This window comes from Corvus cornix, chromosome 17, assembly GCF_000738735.6.
Source record: "Corvus cornix cornix isolate S_Up_H32 chromosome 17, ASM73873v5, whole genome shotgun sequence".
NCBI lineage: Eukaryota > Metazoa > Chordata > Aves > Passeriformes > Corvidae > Corvus > Corvus cornix.
The window spans coordinates 4,030,160-4,051,608 of record NC_046346.1 but is presented as its reverse complement, the minus strand read 5'-3'; the positions used below and the strand labels follow the sequence as shown (position 1 = coordinate 4,051,608).

Sequence of the window (21,449 nt, the reverse complement as noted above, 5' to 3'; positions counted from 1 at the left end):
AGCCCCCGATGATTTGCCCCCATTCCCTGCTCTGCTCAGGACTTGGAATGCTAAGTACCATGCACGAGTTGTGTAAGTGCTTATCCACCGGCCCTCTGAGGAGCAATTCTTACTTGTTTGATGCAGTCCACGTTTGACAGACGTTCCTGGATCAGATTGGCCCAAAGCGCGTTGGGAATTTTCTAAAGAAAGAACAAAAAAAAAGCTGAATATTCACAATTGAGTTCAAAAGGAATTTTACCATGCAGGCACGTTGTGGTTAAAGGTGAAGTGAGATGTCTTCTTGGAAATAAAGAAATAAATAATTCTGTGCGAGTCCCGGGTCATTAACATGAGTTAATGACAAAGAGTTAATAAGGGCACAAAAATCAGTGTTAAAGGGAAGCTGAGCACAGAGCATGAATATCCATGGAGTTTTTGCACACTGACATGGAAGCAGTGCCTAGTTTTGCACACTGACACACACACTGGACATCAGACCTGCAAAGGGATCCATAAGAACATCACATCCACAAAGCATCCTTCTAACCACAAGTATCTGACCCTTGACTGCCCCGTGTGTCAGAGGGCTCAGCTTTAGGGACCTTGCCAGCTCTCAGAACAGAACCTCAGACACTGAGCAAACAACACAAAGAGTCTGATTTTCAGGTTTGTTTCATTGCTTCAAGTAACTCTCATCATCCAAAAAGTTTATTTAAAATGTATTTTATAGTTGAACTTGGTTTATTTTTAAACTCAGGACTATGAGATAGGATGGAAACTGCATCTGCCAATATTTTCAAAGTGCTGTTTAGTTCTGTGACTATGACTTTGTCCATCTCTAGAGATGTTTTGTAAGAAGGTATTTGCTATGGGACAGGAGAACAAAGTTCCTATACAGATTTAACACTCCTCAACATTTCTACCATTGTATTTGATTTCCTGACAAGAAATTAGCAATACTCTTCTTTCCTTCTAGTAAGAATTTGCTTCAATATCTTGCTAATTTAGGCTTTCATTCTATGCTGAACTTGGTTAAACTGTGTTAGCCAGTTTAATTCAAAGTCTAAACTTCTGTCCATGCACCTCAGCCATTAATCATTTCACTAAATGCCTTGTCTTATTCATTCTATCATTATTGGTAAAATGAATACTGAGAAAAAAAAATCTGCAATCAGATTCTCTACCTCCCAATTAAGATAAATTATCCTTCACTGAACAATGTGAGCTTGACTCTCTGTTCCCTGTAGTTCCATATATTGTGGGTTCTCATGTCTTTTTCCTAACCAGTCTGAAGGGTATAAACCTGAAAAGGAGTATTTCTGGAGGCTTGGAGAGGTTGATAGGGCAGGAATCAGATCCTTCTCTGTATTCAAGATAACCTTTCAACATATTTTTCCAATCTGTCACTGATTTTTAATAATAAGACAATTAACTACATCACTGATCAACTAATCCTGGAAAAAAATTTTCTTTGGACCAACTCCTTTGAACATCAATGCATACAATGAAAAAATGTGGCTGATGATGTAGAAAGAGATCATAAAATCTCCTTCACTAGATGATGAAACAATTACACCAGGAGTGGGGGAAATGCTAGCACAGAAGGCACTTTGAAGGAGGGTGGAGAAAGTGCTCCAGAACACACAAAAGGGACCAGTAAGGCACAGCCCAGGTGGCCCAGCCAGGCAGGGTTTGCTTGGCTTGTTTCTCTCTATTGTCCCCAGCTCTCAGTGCCTCTCCTCACATCAGCCATGCATGAGGCAACACTCAAGCAGGTAAAAGAGAAGGAGGGAAGGAAATTGCTGTGTTTGTTGAGAGTCAGCAGGTCCCAGAGGGTGCTTTGTCAGAGCCTCCTGCAGCCCCTCGCTGCCAGAGCCTGCTCGGTGCCTCTGAGCCTGTCACCTTCCAAAGGGGCACCACGCTGCTCCCAGGAACAGCCAGGGCTCGCTGCTTCTTTCATGTGTCATGTCAAGGCAGGCTGGAGACTGCTGGGGGCTGCTCTGCTAAGCCTTGCCAAATCAATTTAAACCAAATTTATCCTAACTTCTCTCTGTGCAGTGGTATTCTTGCTCCTTTCTTTTGAGCAGGGTTTGTTGCACAAAAAAAAACAACCAAGGACACACATTCAGGTATTTCAGTGGTTTAGCTCCTTCTGTTCTCTGTGGCTCAATTCCAGTCTCATTTCCTGGGCAGTTTTCCACCTACTGAGCAGTGGCCTACAAAATCATTTTCAATAGGCTGCTTGCAGGATGCCTAACTGTTCAACTAGAAATCAGGGTATCTGATACATATCAGGTAGTCCATTGATAATTTATTTCTCATAAACACACAGATACTTTGTGAGCCTGGTAGATGGGACTGCACCTCCCAGAAATCTGCAATAATGGATAGTGACACGCATTTGATAACAGCCAAACCACACCTCACCTACAGAGCTGTCCCAACATTCAGTGCAGTTAAAGGAAACACTGCTGTGGGATTTTGGTCATGTTCAAACCACTTTTCTATCCATACTGGTTTAATCACTATTTCCATATTTGCTGAAAAACTGTACCCATTCATGATTAATTTTAAATATTCCATGTTATTTCAGGGATATTATACTTCAGTTTCCATGCCTGGTCTACTCAGCATTATATTTCAATGATCTTTTCCTAAAAAACCCACACTTTTTTTGTAGGGAAACACTTTCACTAGACATTTTTCTTGGAATTTTTGGGTATATTTGCTCTGAAAACAGCTACAGCTAAAAACCTCTGGCTTCTCCAAATTGGCACCTTGGAGAGAACAGCAATCAAGCCTGAAGAAATTTAATTTAGGATCCTGAGAAGCACGAATGTTTGGATTTAGATTGTTCAGATAAATACACATGAAAGGTTGGTCTTTTATGGATACACAAAACTGGAACAGTTCCTTTTTGTTCCTTCACAGTGGCTTATCCTGGAATAGATTGGAATGCTGACCATGCAGAGTTAAGGATACCTTGAATATTTTTCTCTTCTATTTTATTTCTTTTTAAAAAGCACAGGGACATGATACAACTCTGGAGCAGTTTTAAGTTATTAAGTATTATGCAAACACCTTAACTGCAATTTAGTGTAGCATTAAGAGCACACCCATCCCACAAACCCACAATTACCACACTTGTTTCAACTTCTTATTTTATCCAGTTAACAGGAAAAGTGAAACATGCGATAGCTCATCATTAGACTTCACTATAGGAAAACCTGAAGATGCTTCCTATTAACATTATAACAACTAGAGATGAGGGAATAATTTGCAATGATTTATCCAAAAATGTAGCCTCTTTTTCTGTTCATGGAATATTTATTGGTAGCTCGTGGTTCTTCAATTTACTGAATATTCAAAAATATTTGACTTCTTCTTGGAGTATTTTTACAAGCAGAATGATCACATTTTGCTTTGAACACTCAATATTTAAAATTCACTACCTGAGCTGTGCTCATTAGTAAGTGGCCAGGTAGGTGTGGGTGAATGATTGCTTGTCCAACTTGAAAAATGGAGCTTCAGAGAATCATCATGGATTTTAAATATGCCTTCCATGGCTTCCTGTGCCAGGGAAACTCAAAGGCTTTAATGAGCGAACACAAAAGAGATGAAAGCTTGGCTAAAGATGAGTAGGTAAACTATGTGAACAAACACTTGCAGAGCTTTTTGCAGCGTTTGCCCAGATCTAGTGACGTTGGCCAAGTGACCTCAAAGTGCCCAAACTCTGGCTCTGGGGTTAATGCAGCCACAGCAGCCTTAGATGTGAGAAACAACATTAAATTGTGTTATATGATCTTCACACCAGACTCTCCAAAAACACAGCCTGAGCTCCTGCTTTTCCTCTTCTTCATTTATTAAATTGCTTTGGCCAGGACTACAAATTTTTAATGCCCTTGTTATATCAAAACTCATGTAAACAGCTCTAGTTCTGCTCCTGAACAGACATCCCAACCTGGAGGAACCCAGGAGTTCCCTCCTAGTTCTAGGAGTTACATTTGAAGAAACAAGCTCACATAAAAGAACAAAATTATTTAGTGAAAACCTCCTTCTAGAGTCTAAAAATCAAACCCAAAGGCAAACTGCACAGTGCTGAACCACCAGCAGCCTCTGCTCTGCAGGCCCTCCTCACTACCTGATTAGCCTTGACATTTTTGACTTTCATCTTCCACACCATCCATCTTTTTAAATCAAATAAGCCCAAAAGGACACCCTTGAAAGTGCATCTGTATAGTCTAAAATATGTTAATAATTACAGTAATTAAACCAAAGGGAATTTTTGTTTTAAATTCTCCCCCTCCAAGTATAAATTTATGAACCTATCAAAACAATCTTTAATAATTAGAACTAAGATTTCAAAGTACATATTCTCAGTAAGAATAATTCCATATCACCCCAGCCAAATGCAAACATTTTTGCCAGTGAGTTCAGGCAGTTCAATGAACTCTTTCCTCTCAGATCTTGAAGTGTGTTGCTTGAGACATCTCCAAACTTCATTCACCAATCCAGTATTTTATTCAGCTTTGATAAACACTACCCTATTTTAGCCTAATTTTTTAAGGAAAAAACCCTAATCTGTGTAGCACACCATCTGCCATCTCAGTAAATTACAAATCTGTTAGCCAATTCCAATTCTAAATTGGATTTAGCAGGGGTATAGAATTCCCACAGATATGAAATTGCTTCAATTTTTATGAAAATGGGTGATAAGGTACAAAATATAAACTCAAACTAGTGGACTTGTTAGAGGAAGTCACAACAAACCAGACTTCTTCCATTCTATTTCTCATGGAATGCCTTGACACTGGAGAAAGGAATCAGCCAAAAAGGCAGGAATCAGATGCTTCTCTGCAATCAAGATAACCTTTCAACATATTTTTCCAATCTGTCACTAATTTTTAATAATAAGACAATTAATTACATCACTGATCAACTAATCCTGGGAGTCATGACACCTGGAAAAAATGTTCTTTGGACCAACTCCTTTGAACATCTGTTGGGATGCCCACAATGAATGGATTTAAAAACCTGACTGGAGGAACTCAGGGATCTGGAATTAGGTAAAATTCAACAATCTGAGTCAGCTGCTCCTGCCTCAGCTCGAGAGCTTCTAGGGCTGTCAGGAACTGACTGGATTGTCATCCTCCTTTTGAGTTAATGCACCAAGTAAGTTATTTGTGTCATGCTACAGAGAAATCAAGCACGCACAACTAAGTAGCACTGTCAGATCAAAAAAAGTTCTTTGTGTACATATTTTCCAGAGCATTTTGTACCAAAGGAGACCTCAGAGATTAATGCTTATTTTATTGAGATTATCAAACATACCCAGATAGAAGACATTGAGTTTAACAATATAATGAACCATTCTTTAAACTGAATCGTGCATTCCTGGACTTTTCCCAATTCTGCTGCTTGTTTCAAGGTTAGTATTTTCAAAACCTCCATTACTTTGCATTGTCTCCCTCTCCTGCCCCTATTCTGTGTCCTGACACACCAATGTACAACACAGACAGAAGAGAGTCTTTACTCTCATCTGCTCAACTCAGCAGTGGAAATCATGGGAATGCCACATAATTCCCGTTCTGTGATGCGAAAACAACTGTTATTATATTCTCTTACACACCTGGTTTCTTTCTTTCAATGCCTTTGCTTCCTCTGTCTGCGTTAATGCTTCCTTGAATAACAAAGTCTCCTGAGAGACACGTATGGCATTGAAATGTTTACAAAGCCACATTGCCTGAGGGGAGGAAAAAAAAAATACAGGTTGAAATATTTGGAAAGAAAATGAGGCAATTTTTTTCAGAAGGTTGCAGAAAGACAGAGCTTTCCTAGGCATACATTTAAGTATACAGACATTTACATATATAAGCAACTTTAGGTAGTTTCTTATAAAGATGTTCAAGAGTCTACAGCTTTGAATAACAGCTTTTTCATCTCCTGTACCTTAAACCAGAATTTAAAGAAGGAAACATTCTTCCTGCCATGCACTCACCACCATCACCTGCAGTTTCTGAGGTTCAAATACAACTTTGACCTTTGCATTTAATAGGTGCCAGCGGACATGAGACAACTGACCGTGCAAATGGAGCAATTCACAGCACAAATGGGTAATTACCTTACTTCCCCCAGGCTAATTAGCCCTGCTAAAAGGCTGGGAAAACAAGGCAGGCAGAATTCTGTTGCATTCCAGCAGTATCACTACACCAGTGATTTCTCACAGACCTCACTTGAAAATATCTATTTAACGTCTAGTGTTCTACACAGGTGTATCCCTCAGGAACACCACCCTTCAATTTGTCTTGTGCTCATCTATCACTTGGATAAATCTCAACATTCTCTTCCCAGAACAAAATTTTCCCAAATGCTGAGCTCAGTAGAAAGTAAGAAGGTGAGTGGGAAGTGTTACAACACTGAGGGTAAGGTACTTACAACTGTAGTTTTCCCAGAAGCAGGTGGGCCCAGGACACAAACTCTTGGAGCTATGGAACAAGGATATGCAAATGTCAAGATACAGAACAGCAAAAATCCCAACCAGTTTCCCACTCTTGTATTGCATAATATCAACGGAGCCACCATGAAACAATTATCTCAGCTGGAAAGCTGCCTGAGTGGAGACTTCAGGATCGGGCTCCACTGGGGAAAAAATGGGGAGCAGTAAATCAGTGCCAGCTGGGTCCTCCTTTAATCTCCATGGTCAATGAGATTAACACTCTAACCATGCCACTTGGAGAGATAGATGAGATACATATATCTCAATCCATTTAAACACACGGAGAGTTTAGTGGGTGAGCCATAAGATACAAACATTTCCTTACCAGAGTTTGACTTTTATTCCCGAAACATTGATTTAGAACTAACACGTTTTGTGATGAAAAACTATTTCACTATTTAGTTTCACCAAAATAGGTTGTGTCAGGGTTCAGAGATGATTTAGATACTGCAAAATGAAGCACTCTCTCACTATGCCTTTTGACAGCTGCCTTCAATTTTTCTAGTCACCATTTAAAGTAATTTTCCTCTTCTGTTTCTTGTGTTTCTCTGCCACTCCTTTCCCTGAGGGGGCAAGGTGCAAAAAATGCATCCCAGTTCTGAGGAATTCTTAATCTAGTGCATACACACAACACAATAGACATTACTGCCATAAGCTTTGTTGGGAATGAATTAGAGGCAAGACAAACAAAAGAAAATGGAGTTGCTCTTAGGAAAGTATTTGGAACTTTTTCCATAAATACACCTTGGGCTGCAATCCCTTGAACTGTCATTTTATATTAACAGCTTTGATGTTTTTTCCCCCTATACCATAGGGGAAAAAAAAAACCCAAACCAAACCAGACTGTGCAGGAGGGACTGGTTAGTATTTACTGGAAGTAACGTAGATCAGAGCAGAGGAGGGATGTGCTCACCCAAAAACCTCCTCAGCTCTCGATAACCAAGGGAGATCGTGTCTGATGGTAACAAACACGCAAGGATGTGACATGTATTTTTATGAGGCCTTCCATGCACTTAACAGTTATTGGGCAGGTGCAATTTTTAAACATACATGAAACCCAAATTATGGATTCATCTTTACAAAGTTATCTGACTTGGAAGGTTTAAGAACAACTCCCCCCTTATTGGTTCTTGCAAGTGCAACAGAACTAGTACACAATGTAGAAAAATACTTTAAAAGGATACATCAGCTGTTTTTATCACCTAATTTCTTTCAAATGTAATGTGATTAAATCCTAGGGTTTTTTTAAAATCTAACACCTTGAAACTCCAGCCCGGTACTTAGGAATTATTTATAAACAGCGTCATAAAAGAGTGCTTGGGTGCCAACACTAATCAACTTCTTCAAACCACTTCAAAGAAAATCAAAAAACCTTTCCATCCACAGATCCTTTTGAGGTTTAACTAGGAGCATGATTTAAAATTCACAAGAAAGCCCTTAGGTATTGAAGCTTTAATACACAGCTTTCTTGGACAAACGTTTGATAAAAAACGAAACATACCATTATATACACCATCTCATGCTTTAATATTGCCCAGGGCTACTGTAAATGCTCACTTTGTACTAAATCTGGTTTTCTCTCTGCTTAGTGGCTGGCAGCAGATGGGGCAGTGTAATTCACTGATTTACTCATTTGCACACTTGTAGGACTCCTCTAAAGCATTCTCCCCAAACATATGACACAGGGCCACAACCAGGACACCACTGGATGTAATGTTTAACCCCTCCCATCAACAAATAGTCACTATTTAATACTGCAGCCCCAAACCAGCAGCTAAATGAAGCCAGGAAATTCTGGGAAATGCCTTTTTCTTCAGTAACAAATCATATTTAATTCTGTATTTAGCCTTGATGAGATGTTACAGGATTTACTGGTCTAATTAAAGCCAATTTTAACATTCAACAATGATTTTAGCAACAACAAAATTAATCCTGGAATAACACAAAAGAACAGCTGGACTCACAGAGTTCCATTTAAATTCAAAAGATTCTATGACTAATATTAATACAACAGAATTTTCTTAACTTGTAAGAGAAATCGTTTGTCAAAAAGAGGAGAAGCTCACGGTACACGCTGAATATTCTTGCAGAACTTTTTTACATTCCTTCAGAGGTTTGAGCGTAAAGGAGGAACTCACAGAAATGCCACTTGGATCCTGAAAGCCTTTTTCATTAGCACAAACCAAGGTACCATGTAGAAAACTTGCATCTTTGAATATGAAAGAATTATCAGTCTTCATGTGGCCCCTGAAGGTTTTTAGAAGGAACACATGAAAGAACAATAGTACAGAGCCCTAAGCACAAACACTTTGCCACACATTTGACCTACGAGATTTTCAAGGCAGTTGTAAGCTATAATCACCATTAGACTTGTTTATATTTTTAAAAGTACTTTAGACCCTATTATTAATTAAAAAGGTTTTCTAACTTCACACCTGGGAGAGATGCGATGCTTCTTTTCCACACATCTCTGTTTGAAATTTTCTCTAGGGCTAAAACTGTCTAGCAAGGCAAGATCATGAAAATTCATCACTTTACTGATGGCTCTAATAAGGTTTTTTTTTCTTCTAAATAGTCAGCACCTTCCGCCATGATCAAAAAGTAAAATCAACTCTGCTACACATTTCTGTTACATTATTTTCCGTATAATTTATTCTTTAAACAACATTTAGGCTTTAATTTTAATTGGAGTTCCTCTCCTTCCTTAACAGGGTTTTCCAGACCAAAAGCAGACAGCATTTTCCCCTTGACAAACAACTGCTGTAGTTCTATCTTTAGCCTCTAAGTACTGAAGTCATAAGATGGAAACCTGCCTAATTCTGTTGGTAAAATACTGTGGGGCTTCAGGACAAATGCTAGCCCAATGTGAAGAAATTTTATCAGCATTCTATCAAACTGCAGGAAATTCTTCCACATATTTTCCATGGGTCTACAAACCAGATTGATTATTCATGCTGCCTGCACTAGAAAAGGCTGGACACAATTTGCAGGGTTTGATTTTTTTTCTTTAACATATTTAGCAGCATTTCAGTCAACATCCATCTGATCAGCACCACTAAGAGCTCCCAGCACCTCCAGTGATAATGATTTCATTGATGCTGCAGCAGAACTTTCATAATGGTTTACTCTGGTTTTAAAGAAACATCAAAGCTCCATGACACTAGCTCTCCCTGACAGCTCATGCAGAACAAAAATTATAGTTCAGTTGTGCATATCCAAATATAATCTGCCTAAGGGTGAACAGTTTGTAAATCAAATAATTTGATTGAGGGTACATGCTTTTATTGTGCGGAATACAGACTTCCTATTCAATTTACCAGGTTTTGTTACACAGAGGAGCAGACACACTCACTGTTCCTTCAGCTGAGATGCCACTGAGCAGTGGAACTCATTAACAGAAGCGAGTAACAAACTAATCAAAAAGCAGAGAATCTGCCAGCCCAGGTAGAATAGGAACCCAAATTTACACCTGACAAAAGGAGTAATTAGCAAGCTTAAAGACAACAGGAAATATCAGATGGGGCACAGAACGCATTAATAATTGATACACCAGAACTCTTTGTTATTCCCTTAGAGGGTTTCATTGTTATAACTGTTAAAGTGCATTTTTTATTAGATTACCCACTAAAAAAAGAAATTAAAAGCATCTTGCCTATAACTATTCCAAAATGCTCATCATTTTTTTTGTTTCCACCCTCCCCAAGACTCAGTCTGGAAAGTTTGATGCATCACCTGCCAACGGTAGAGCAGTTCCCAACAGCTGTTAACAAATCAGGAATTGAACTATTTATGGTGTCTCCACTTTCACTCACCATCATCGTTGTTCTGCTTTAAATGGTTTATCATGAACTCAATGGGATCATCTGGCTTATGAATCAATAGCTCTTCAAGCATGTTCTGGAAATAAATAGGACAAAGTCAGAGGAAAATTTAACACAGCTCTGCAGTCATGATATCTTGCATTTCTACAGCAATGTTACAATGAGGATTCTAAACAGCTTATAAATGCTTATTTATTTTCTTTCACAGCCCAAATTGAGACTTCAGAACCTATTTTACATGCTGAAAAACTGAAGCTGGTCATAAAATTGTCAATAACCCCCCCGCCCCCAACCTATTTGCTTTGGCTTATTTGTGGTACATATGGACACCAGAAAGGTTTGGCTCGAGCAGCCTGGGGTTGATAATAGTTGAGCCAGCACTGACATAAAAACTACACAAGGAGTTTGGAAACCAGAATTAGCTTGAATTTGTGTCTCTGCAGGGCAAGTTGAACCTTCTCCAGCACATTCCCACGAGTTTCTGGCTTACCCAGAGGAGCACAGAACGGACAAGAGCTGTGGAGAACACAACCCACCAGCCAAACTCACAGAAACAGCACATTTTGCACCTGTTCCTGTGCCTTGCCTCCTTCATGGAAAGGAGTGGGGAGAAGGTGGGAAAAAAAAGAATAAAAAGGCTAAAAGCCTTGCCTTGAATGTCTCTTTGGAGCCCATTTTCATGTTAAATCCTTGAGCTTATACAGGGCCTTGTTTCAGTTCCCACTCGTAGCAGTGGGGATCTTGCACTGGTTACAGGCAGGATTTTGGCTTCAAAGGCAGAAAAAGAACAACCCTGAGAAATCCACACATTTCCTAGTAAGACATTTCAGCACAGCCACGAGTTCTGTAATTAAAACTAAACATCAAACAGAACTAATGTTCTAACTTAGATAAGCTGCAGAAATGCTCACACTGGAAGAGACATCTATTTCTAAAAAGCAGTCATAACACTTTCATATTTGCAAGTAAATTCCATAAAGTCGGTATAGTCCATAAAATTTTATATCCTCACCAACTGATTGTCTTTTATTAGAGTGGGCTATTTTTTTTCCTACTTCATCCACTTCATTAGAATAATTAAATCACTCAATTTTGTTTATAAACTGGTGATTGTGCAAGTTCTGATGCCTCAAGGTCTGGGTAGCACAGAGCATAAACTATGAAAATTGTATTTTTATTGTAAGCTCATTTAAAAATTATTACTTTTCAGAAACACTTCTTTAAACTAAAAAATTTGGATTTGGCACTACACTTATCAGCACCTTTAAAAATAACAGACCTAAGAAAATCTGGGTTTATTATAATTCAAAAACATTCAGGCTGACAGTGATTGACATTGTCAATGTTTCTTGCCCAAATCCTACCTTCAAACCCTTAATTTTATTCAATTCTGCTAAACTCAGTTTAATTTCATGAGTAGCTCTGCTAATCTCTGGGGCAGGTTCATGTTTTGGGTCTCAAGTAATTTTACATTTTGTGTTTTGTAAATGTTTTAGCACAACAATTTCAAGCTGTGTTTGTGTCATTATGTTGCTCCAACACAACTGAAACATGAAAAGAAAACACGACCCTGAGTAAGTCCCAGAAACATTTTATGTAATATGAGTTCCTACAGCTGCATTCAATGCCTCATAGCTTACAAAACACAGCATTGCATTAAAAACCCCCCCAAAAATCGCAACTATTACACCGCACTAATCATAATAAACAGAGGGAAAAAAAGGATTGCACAAAAAAAAAAAAAAAAGAAATAAACACGTGTGTGTATTTCAGTGAGATCTGAACAAGTGAAAATGACTTTGTAACAGAGTTAAAGAGTTAGCAGCACGCAGGGGAAGGCTCTCCGGCAAGTTCTCCTGTGAGAACAGCACCAGAACTTTCGGTCCCTCACACAAACCTCCCCACGCACGACACAAGGGCTTTTCCCGAACCTACAGAACAAATCACACCCTTCTCTACAGCAGGGAAACCAGCCTTGCTACGTGCCGAAATCACAACGACTCCACAAGTGCCATTTTCTCCCTTTATTTTTGACACACCCGTCCCCGAACAGCCCCAAGAGGAACGCAGGAGGAAGGGTTTTAACCGGGGACTGATCAGCAGGCGGTGACCGGCCCCGCTCTTCTTCACCGCGTTCTTCCCGCACCTCGTTTGTCACTGTCCCCCCTTTTCCTCCCCGTTCTCCGCCCCTGCTCGTCCCGCCTCGCCTTTCACCGACTCCTTTCTTCCTCAGGCTGCCACTTTCTTCCGCAAAACAAATGACACGTACGAGCCGCAGCAACTGCCAATTAAAACAATTAACTGCGAGAGCCCACGGCCGCTTCTCGCTCACGGACACCCGCCCGTCAGTTTCCACAGGAGCCCGCATCGGGCGCTCGCCGGTGCCCCTTTCCGCCTCCCCCGTGCCCGTCCGGCCGCCCCCGCGCCGCGGAGAGGCTGGCGGGGAGTCCCCGTTCACCTGCAGGAGCTGGAAGAGCCCCCGCTCCTCCGCATAGGCGCCCGCGGGCGGCGGCCATGCCCGGCCCTCGTCCGCCACGGCCTCCTCCGCCATGGCCGCCCCTAGCAACGCGACGCGTTGCTAAGCAACGTCATCACCGCGCGACGAGGAACGGCCTCGCTCCACATGGGGGCGTGGCCACCGCCTCGTTAACTGCAACAGGGAGCGGGGAAACGTCATCGAGCGGCGACGGTTGCCAGGGAGACGGCGGCGCGGTTGCCGCGGCAACAGCGGGGCTGAGGGCCCGCGGTCAGCGCTGGGGGCTCGGTCATCCCGCCCAGCCCGGCCCGGTCATCCCGCCCAGCCCGGCCACCCCTGCCAGCCCGGCCGCTCCCGGGGAGCTGCCACACCGCCCCCGCCCGCCCGCCGGCCGGTAGGAGCCGCAGGCTCGCTGCACGAACGGGCCGGGGGGCTCAGGAGGGTGGGGGATGCGGGCGAGGCTGCTCCGAGAGCTCCTGCTCTTTCCTCAGGGTCCAAACCAGCCCCAGGGTCCAAACCAGCCCTCTGAGGAGGGGCAGGTTAACCCCGGCGCTGCGTGCTCGGCCGGCTCCCGTGAACGGGAGAGCTTTGAAGCCGCTGGGGCGATGGTTTTACAGCGGTAAGAGGAGCCACGGCTCCCCGCGGCCCCGCCGCAGCCGCGCGGTTGATGCATTGCCGCATTATCTTTACAATAGACCCACTAGGGTTTATGGCATCTGATTGTCAGTGCTCCCCTCTGGGTTCTCTGCCTCTTTTTGCAGCATCATTACTAACTCATTGACTTACTGCTTGGGGCTCTGGGACTGCAGGGCTTTGGCACAATATATCTCCTATTTTTCCCGCTTTTTACTTTTTTTTCCTTTGTAACTTTTCCACTAACCTACACAATTCCAAGTCAGGCGAGACGTAGAATTGCATAATTTCCAAAAAGCAGCTTCCTTTCTCTCCTTTTCGCCCCAGATCCAGAAAGAAGCAAACATGAACGAGGTAGTGGAGACCCTAAGAAAGATAGAGCAAAACTACAAGCTCTTCCAGCAGCAGCAGTTTTCATTTGTCAGAGCACTGGAACACACCCGGGAGGAAGCCCATGACTTGGTCAGACCTGTGTCATCCATCACCCAGGTACAAAGCATTCAGCACCAAGTGCTCTCTGCCCGTGAGAACAGGGACAACACGAGGCTGGCGGGCACCCGGGGCCAGTTCAGGGACGAAGAAATGTTTTTACTGAGGGAGGACGGACAAAAGCTCTCCAGTAACGTTTGTGTATAACTCGAGATGTGAGGAGAGAAGCACCTGTGAGGGCTTCCCATTATCGCGGCAGGAATCTCATTGCTGAGCAGCACTTTCTGGTTTAGTTTAGCACTGCTGGGGCACAGCCAGAAATATAGGGCACAAGAAAACAATCAAACCAAGCCTCCTTCCCCAGCCACACATGGAATCTGTAATCCTTAACTTGTAGGAAGCAGCATGTCTGGCTCTTCCCCCTGGTATTGGTGCTGCTGTATCTTTCTATTGTGCTTATTAAAAATAATGGCTGTGTTACAGAGGGAGGATGATGGATTGAGGGCTGAAAGTCCCAAGTGGGCAAGGGGTTTTCTGGGCTGGTAAGTGAATTGTCTTGGAATTTTTATGACATGGTGTACTTAAAGGTAGAACTTAGACCACCTGGAGACAGAAGGGGGAAGAAAAATCTAAACAAAATCAGAATTGTGAATTTGAGGCATCAGAATTCGGGCACAAAACTCGGATGCCAAAGGCAGAGTGACAGCCAGGCTGCTGTCAGGATTAGGACACAGAATGAGCTGGTTATCTTTTCCAAGGGCTGCCTCTCCCTCATATAAGGGCTTTGCTCATTGCATTGAAGAGGATTGTGACAGACATTGCACTGAGCCATTTTTTTCCCATTGAGATGTTGTGTAACATTATGCTGTTTTTAGAAGCACTGATATCCCAGTGGTGCTTCTTGGCAGAGGTAGAAGGGCTGCTCGTGGTGCGGGTGAAACCTGGTGGGTGGTGACCTCAGAATTGTGTGGATGCACAGCCTCCTCTGTGACACAACACAGGAAATCAGCGGTGGCAAACTCTGCTCCTGAGGGGGAGGGTGGGAAAGGGAAAAGAGCAAATTACTGGGAAGGACAGGGAGCAATTGGTGCAGCACACCCTGGTGATGCACTGAGCAGAATCCAAACCTCTACCGAAGAAACTTCACTGGTGACAAAAGCAGGCACCCATTTGAGTTTACTGCCATTCTCCCTATTTTTAATTTGCCATGGGAGGGCACAAGAATAAAAGCAGCAAACACAGAAATGTGTGTGGTCTCAGTCTACAGCTGACTTGACTGCCAGCTCTCTTTGCATAGAAACATAGACACTACAGAAATAAAATGATATTGCACTGGAACATGGCTAAATTTCCAGCCCCCAGCAGTTTCATGTGGCAGCATTTTTAGCATGGAGTGATGGCATTTCTCAGGGAGGAGAGGAGAGCATAGGAAGGTGGAAAGGTGGGAGTGCACACCACAGTCAGGCAATGGCAACAGCTCTTTAAAGATTTCTACATGGAGCAGGGTATAAAGTCTGGCTTGTGCAGAGCTGGACAGCCCTTGCAAGTTGTTCCTGTAGTCCTGGTCCCTGTCCTGGTCACTCAGGTGCATTAACTCTCTGTTGTTGATGTGGACAACAAGAGGTCCTGTTATCCCACTGGTGAACATCCAGGCTAAATGGATACTCTCCTTAGGACTGTTTCTGCTCACAGCAGCAGTAAAAAATCCTGCCACTCGCAAGGACACAGCACTCAGCAAAGAGTGTGGAAGGAGGAATCTGTAGTGGAAATGGACTCTTTGGGGCCATTTTTTATTTTTCTTACAAACCTGCTGAGAATTTGGCCAAGCACGTTCATGGCTTCTCTGTATGCAGAGACTGTATCCATGTTGGAACTACTTCCCTCTTGTCTTGGAATCTTACAGAAAGCACTGAAGGTGTTGGAGCCCAGCTCTGGCTGCCAACCAGCCACTCAGAATTCATATTCTGAAGAGCCTGTAATTTCTTTGGAGGTGATACTTAATCCCTTGGCATAACATTTCCTCATGCAATGCCATCACTCTGAGTAACACAACTGCTCAGGGCAAGCAGGGAATAGCATTGCTCTAGCAGGTTAGCCAGGGCAATTTAGGTTAAATGGGTTGAGTTTGCAGTCATGTGCCAGATAAAGACCCGTGAAGGATGCGTGATGCAAGCACATCACTCCAAACCATTCCCAGTTTGGTGGCTGCCCTCACTTCCCACCCTGCTCTGCCCAGGCAGCTGTGGCTGGGGCAGAGGGAGCAGACAGAAGACCCCACACTCACTCAAGCTGTTCCTGCAGTGCTGCGAGCACAGCTGGGTTTGGCTGTGCACTCCTACACCCCTAAGGTGAGGAAGGCTCTGTGTGCCGATGCACAGATTCCTTACTCCAGCCTTCCTCAGGCACGAGGAATGACAAGCAAACATCCCATAGTGCTCACACTCAGAGCCACAAGAGACAGCAGCTTCTCCTCACTAACCTGAGCAGCTTTGCAGCACAAATTCAGTGCAGTTCAACACCACTGACCCCTGGTTTTCCCCCTATGCAGGTCCAGTGCTACAAGGACCACCACTGTTACAATGCCACAGACAGGCGCATCCTCAACATGTTCATCTCCATCTGCAACGATCTCCGCAGCCTCTGCCAGAAGCTGGAAACGGTGCACCCTGGCGACAGCGTGAGCAATGGCCTTTTGGAGAAGTGCAAAGTGCTCCTTAACGACAGCAACGACTTCACTGCCATCCGAGCCACGTAGGTGCCTCCTCAGCTCAGCTCCTGGCGCTCGACTGTCAGTGCTGCGGGACTGGCACTGCACATTCCCACCTGGCTTCTCCACCAGTTCTGCCACAAGGTCCTCCCTAGGTTCCTGTTCCAGCTGTTGGGAAAACACTGCCATATCCATGCACAAAGACTGCTGGGTTGTTTGTCCATCCTTCTTGCTGGTGCATGGCACGCCCTGAGGTCTGTGCAGTGCTCAGGCAGGTTACCTGCTCCTGCCTCCTGCTCCTCCTCTGCACAGAGCTAATTTCTGCAGGGCAAGTGTCTGTATGTCCTCTCCAAGACTTCCAGATCTATGCCAGGGTGGTTTTTGGCAGGACTCATTCCTCAACATGCAGTTCTATCCATGCTTTTCTGTTTTTGGGAAATGGCTGGCTGTGCAATCCTGCTCTTCCGTGGGGGGTCTGAGGGTGGCTCCCAGGGTTGCACTGCTGGGACTCCTCTGCCAATTGTTTCCCTCTGTCCCACAGCTACCCCCACGGTGTTGTGAATTACCTGAGCTTGGAAGAAGCAAGGCATCGCTATGGAGGGGTGGTGAGCCTCATCCCCATCGTTATAGACAGCATGAGCGAGTGGATAACTTACATGAAGAGGCACGTGCTGTATAAAGTGAGTTGTGGACGTGGCATGTCCCAGAAGGAGACGCCCATTTCCCAAACACCATCTGCTGTGCACCTTGCAGCTCCAACCTCTGTTAGTAATAAACATGCTGTACAATTGCAGGAAAAAGATTTCCAGACGTACCTGGCTGAAAATCAACGTCCACAACAAAAAGCTCCCTGGAGGCCACCAGGCAAACACCCCTTTTAAAGGATCAAAGCTCCTGCATCTTCTGCTCACCATCTTTAACTACCTGGCTGATTAAAGGCAATGAAATGAACACTAGAGATCCATCCTGAGTCCACTTTCTGAAGAGCTGCCCTGCAGCCAGCCTGGGACAGATGCATTCACTCTCCCTTGCTGATATTTCCACTCTTCTCCTCAAAGTCATATCCCAACAGAGGTAGCTGTAGCTACAGCTGGTCCCTGGGACCAGCACTGCAGTGGGAGCAGGAAACAGTCAGGAGTCATCAAGTTCTAATCTCTCAGAAATGAAACCTGGATAAGATACTTGAAATAGGATTTTACATTTTCTCAGCCTCCTTCCTGAGGAACATCCCCTCCCTCGCCACAGCCAGCAGGGTAAAGAATCTGCCTGTGTGAAGGATGTGATACAGAGCAGCAAAGGCCTGGCATTATGGATTCAGACACATCTTTGAGATTTAGACTTGTCTCTAAGATTCCCTCACCCCCATAGAAATTGTATGGTTATCCGGACCACAGAATCTCTGTTTACAGCACACTAAGGAGGTCTCCATATATGCCACTGGCTACAGAGGCCAGTGTGCTTCAGCTGTGCTCTGCTGCAGCCTCCTGCAGCTCCTCACACCACAGAACATCTCCCCTTACACCTGCTTGACTCTTCTGCTGTCACAGCTGGAGATGTAAAGGAGAGCAGAGCTCATTTTGCCCTTAGTTTGTGTGTACTGACAATAGCCAAATGTGGACAAAACACCCCTGTGCTCCTCAGACCTCTACAAAATAAAAGCCATTTCCAGTCCATGTGATCCATGGGAATGTGGTGGGACCATCATGTTCAGATGGTTCCTGTTCAAATTGCAAATTAAACTGTCTGTGCTTTCCCTGTTTCAAGGCAAGGTTAGCATTACCTTATCCAGATGTCCCACCTAAGGGGCGGGCCCAGGCTGGCCCTGGGGCTTAAAATATGCAGCATGTGGTCAGACCCTAAAGCCCTTCCTAAATAACAGTGTCCTCCCTGTATCTGGCTGCTCTTTTCCCCTCCCACAGGCAAATTACCTCCTGGCTCTTTGCTTCCTGCTGGAAGACACTCCTGAATAAACAATTTCCCTTTGCATACCTGGCTCAGTGTGTTAATATTATGAGAAAGCTGTTGCCTTAAAATCACCGGTTTTTGGCAACAAGAAGCGAAAATTAGAAGGGAGAATTAATACAGAGGAGGGGGCATAGGAAGGAATGACAGCTCAGATGAAATGGAAAGTATTTTCAGGAGCATTTTTTATTCCTCACATAACACCCCACATTGTTTTGCACTTTTTTCCTTTCCCCTATCCACTCGTACTGCAATGCACCCACCCAGTCTGGAGTAGGGCCCTATTTTTAGGGAGATTTGATCCAACTGAACTGAACCGTGGTGAACTCAAAATGGTAACAGAGGGTCACAGAGTGACTCCCGGGCACTACTGGGGCCGCAGCCAGTGGAATGTCACCGTCACCTTCTCTGGCTTCACTTGAGATCCCTGGTGCAGAGGCAGCTTCAGGCTGAAAAATCCAAGTTGTGGCAGGTGCCCTGTTGTGTTTGGTGCAGACAAGTGTCCAGTGACAGCTGCTGTCTTGGAAAGCTTTTCAGGACAAGCTGCGAGGACTGAATGATGACAAGTGTTGGGGACACAAGAGATGCTATCCCCAGATCTTGTTTCCAACCTTCTTGGCCCTGTCCTATAGTTTAAATTTGAACACACAGGCTGTGAGGAGACCAAAATTATCCTGCATTTTTTGTAGCTCCCTTTCAGCTTTCAGGGATGAGCACAGCACAAATGGTTTGTCAGAACAGTCCTACCAAACCCAGTCCACCACTGCTGCTCAAAACCCCAGTGCAGTTGTCATTTTGCACTTGACCAAGGTGATACACACAAAAAACAGTTCCCAAATCTTAATAATAAGATTCATACACACGAGAAACAGTTCCCAAATCTTAGTAATAATTTCTAGCCTAGCCCTATCCTTTCAGTCAGTGTCATGCAGCCAAAATTTTAAGACCCAAGCAGAAAAATGAGTGCATAAAACTTGCAGTCTGAGGTTTGATAATGACAAGACCAGAATCTGTTGGAAGACTGCAAAGTTAAGGCTCACAAAAACATCCAGACAAATTACTTAATTTCCATACAAGTTCTCCTCTTCCAGAGTGGATGGACACTTCAAAAGACAAAAAGATACAGCAAGAATTGTTTTTCTCTACTACAAATCAAGCTGTTTGAAGAATTTACATAAACAGGATGTAAATGCCAAACACAAAAGTGCAATAAAGTTTACTTTAGCCTCGGTGAGCATAAAATTGCAAGATACACACTGAGAAACCAGGCAGGGCACCAGACTGACTTTCCCACAGATCTGTCAGTTAGTCCAGGAAATAAATGCTGCTTTTTTGTTCAAAGGCTGAAGTAAAGATATGGGCTGGTAATAGATGATCTCAACAGAATCCTGGCATCTGTATGAATTATCTCAGTGCTCCCCTTGATTCAGCTAAGGGTCAAACCAGGCTTTTGTCAACCTGAGCAACCTGCTCTAGCTGAAGATGTCCCCACTCACTGTACAGGGTTGGACTGGGTGAGCTTTAAAGGTCCCTTCCAACCCAAACGATTCCATGATGAACCACTCTGTGATAAAACATTTTGTATGCTCACTATGTGGTTCCAGCCTCTCACACGCCGAGAGGACAGGGCATAGCTCAGACCCTGAGAAGTTAAGATGAAGTGTCAGGAATGCTGGTGGGCTCTGGAGGGAACCAGAAAGGACGATTCAAGGGAGAGAGGAAACTCAGCATCCCAAAGATGCCGCGGAAGCTGATGCGGAGCGAAGGGATGGGCTTGGCAGGGCCTCTAGCGGCCGCCTCGCATCGGTGTCCAAACCTCTCAACAGCAACTTTTCAACAGTTCCAACAATCCCGCTTTCCCCTCGTCCTGAATCCCCAGGGCCTTTTTAACACTGGTTACAGGTATCCCACCCCTGGGATACAGCCCAGGGCGCTGCGGGGCCGCCCGCTCCCGCTCCCATCCCCAGAGCTGTAATTTCAGAAGAGCCATCGGCTGTTCCCTGTCACCACCACCCTGTTCCCACATCATAAACACCCCGAGGCAGGAGAGCTGTTTTCCTGGGACTCTTGAATTCCCTTGGTGGTGGTGCAGCACCAGTTTGAGCTCTTAGTGAGCTGAGCACCGAGCACAGCGAGCAGAGGCGGCTTCGCAGAAACCGGGAATAGCGTCTGGCAGACAGCAAAGATCAGCCAGCCCAAAGGGTGCACGTGGAGTGAAAAAGCCTTCTGGAGAAAAAGGTTCAGCCAGGTAAAGCCCACAGACACCAAATCATGACGACCATAAGTCAGTTATTTGGAATAGTCTTGTCTGGAAAGCAAAGCCCGTGGGAATGCAAACCCGGCTTCCTTTGCAGAGCTCCTGAGTGTAACGGATGAAACAACTCCACTCCTGTGATTTCCTATTTTGTAACCACTTCTAAAATCCACCATTGTGCCAGCAGCTAAGCAGTTCCAACGAATTGAGATCAATCAGCAAAGATATTTTAATTTCCTGAATTTGAAGTATTTCCTTCCCTAATGTCTCCTGTGTGTTTATTAGCTGTGTTATGAACTACCAAATGTACTACTCGGCTTTAGTGAGTGAGGAAGGGACTTAATTTTTCTCTTTTTGAACCCCAGTAATCCACTTCTGTAGGTAATTTTTATCTAATTATTTTTTTACACTGACAAGTGCAGCATTGCAATGCCAAGCTTAAGGGATGCCTTATTTTAAACCTGTTCTGTGTAAGTCCAAGTTAAATTCCCTTTGTGCTGTTTTCATTTTCCTACCCCACGCTGTAGAACAAATCCCAGTGCAGGGAGCCCAAACAATTCCTGTGTCACCCAACTCCAAGACGATGTTTATGGTAATTTCTATGTAAAATTCTCCATAAACATCATTCCTTGGCCAAAGCATGTTCACAATGTGTCACTTGCACAACAGAGACCCTTGCATGTGTTGCT

At 43.9% G+C, this 21,449-nt stretch overlaps 2 protein-coding genes across 4 annotated transcripts in view; one reads left to right on the top strand and one right to left on the bottom strand.

Moving 5' to 3' along the window:
- The window catches only part of AK8 (adenylate kinase 8), a 66,175-nt gene extending 53,322 nt beyond the window's left edge, over positions 1-12,853 (bottom strand). For both annotated transcript variants that reach the window (XM_039561947.1, XM_039561948.1), the window contains exons 1-5: positions 12,758-12,853; positions 10,291-10,375; positions 6,418-6,467; positions 5,612-5,725; positions 114-182 (exon numbers count right to left, since the gene is read on the bottom strand). In XM_039561947.1, coding sequence (XP_039417881.1) covers positions 114-182; positions 5,612-5,725; positions 6,418-6,467; positions 10,291-10,375; positions 12,758-12,850 — 411 coding nt within the window. In that variant the 5' untranslated portion in view covers positions 12,851-12,853. The remainder of the gene's footprint in view (positions 1-113; positions 183-5,611; positions 5,726-6,417; positions 6,468-10,290; positions 10,376-12,757) is intronic.
- Positions 12,854-13,011: 158 nt separating this feature from the next.
- On the top strand, positions 13,012-18,530 carry SPACA9 (sperm acrosome associated 9). Of its 2 annotated transcripts, XM_039561417.1 has the most exons (5): positions 13,102-13,169; positions 13,736-13,897; positions 16,386-16,588; positions 17,086-17,224; positions 17,339-18,530. In XM_039561417.1, exons 2-5 carry the CDS (start codon positions 13,754-13,756, stop codon positions 17,423-17,425), a joined length of 573 nt encoding a protein of 190 aa, XP_039417351.1. In that variant the 5' UTR covers positions 13,102-13,169; positions 13,736-13,753; the 3' UTR covers positions 17,426-18,530. The 2 variants fall into 2 exon arrangements, with proteins under 2 accessions (XP_039417352.1, XP_039417351.1); XM_039561418.1 differs by having other exon boundaries at positions 13,012-13,169; positions 17,086-18,530.
- Positions 18,531-21,449: the final 2,919 nt, after the last annotated feature.

Coding starts and splice junctions, on each gene's coding strand:
- SPACA9 (XM_039561418.1), top strand. CDS start 13,754: ATGAACGAGGTAGTGGAGACCCTAAGAAAGATAGAGCAAAACTACAAG. Junction 13,898..16,385: donor CTGTGTCATCCATCACCCAG/GTACAAAGCATT, acceptor CCCCCTATGCAG/GTCCAGTGCTACAAGGACCA. Junction 16,589..17,085: donor TTCACTGCCATCCGAGCCAC/GTAGGTGCCTCC, acceptor TCTGTCCCACAG/CTACCCCCACGGTGTTGTGA.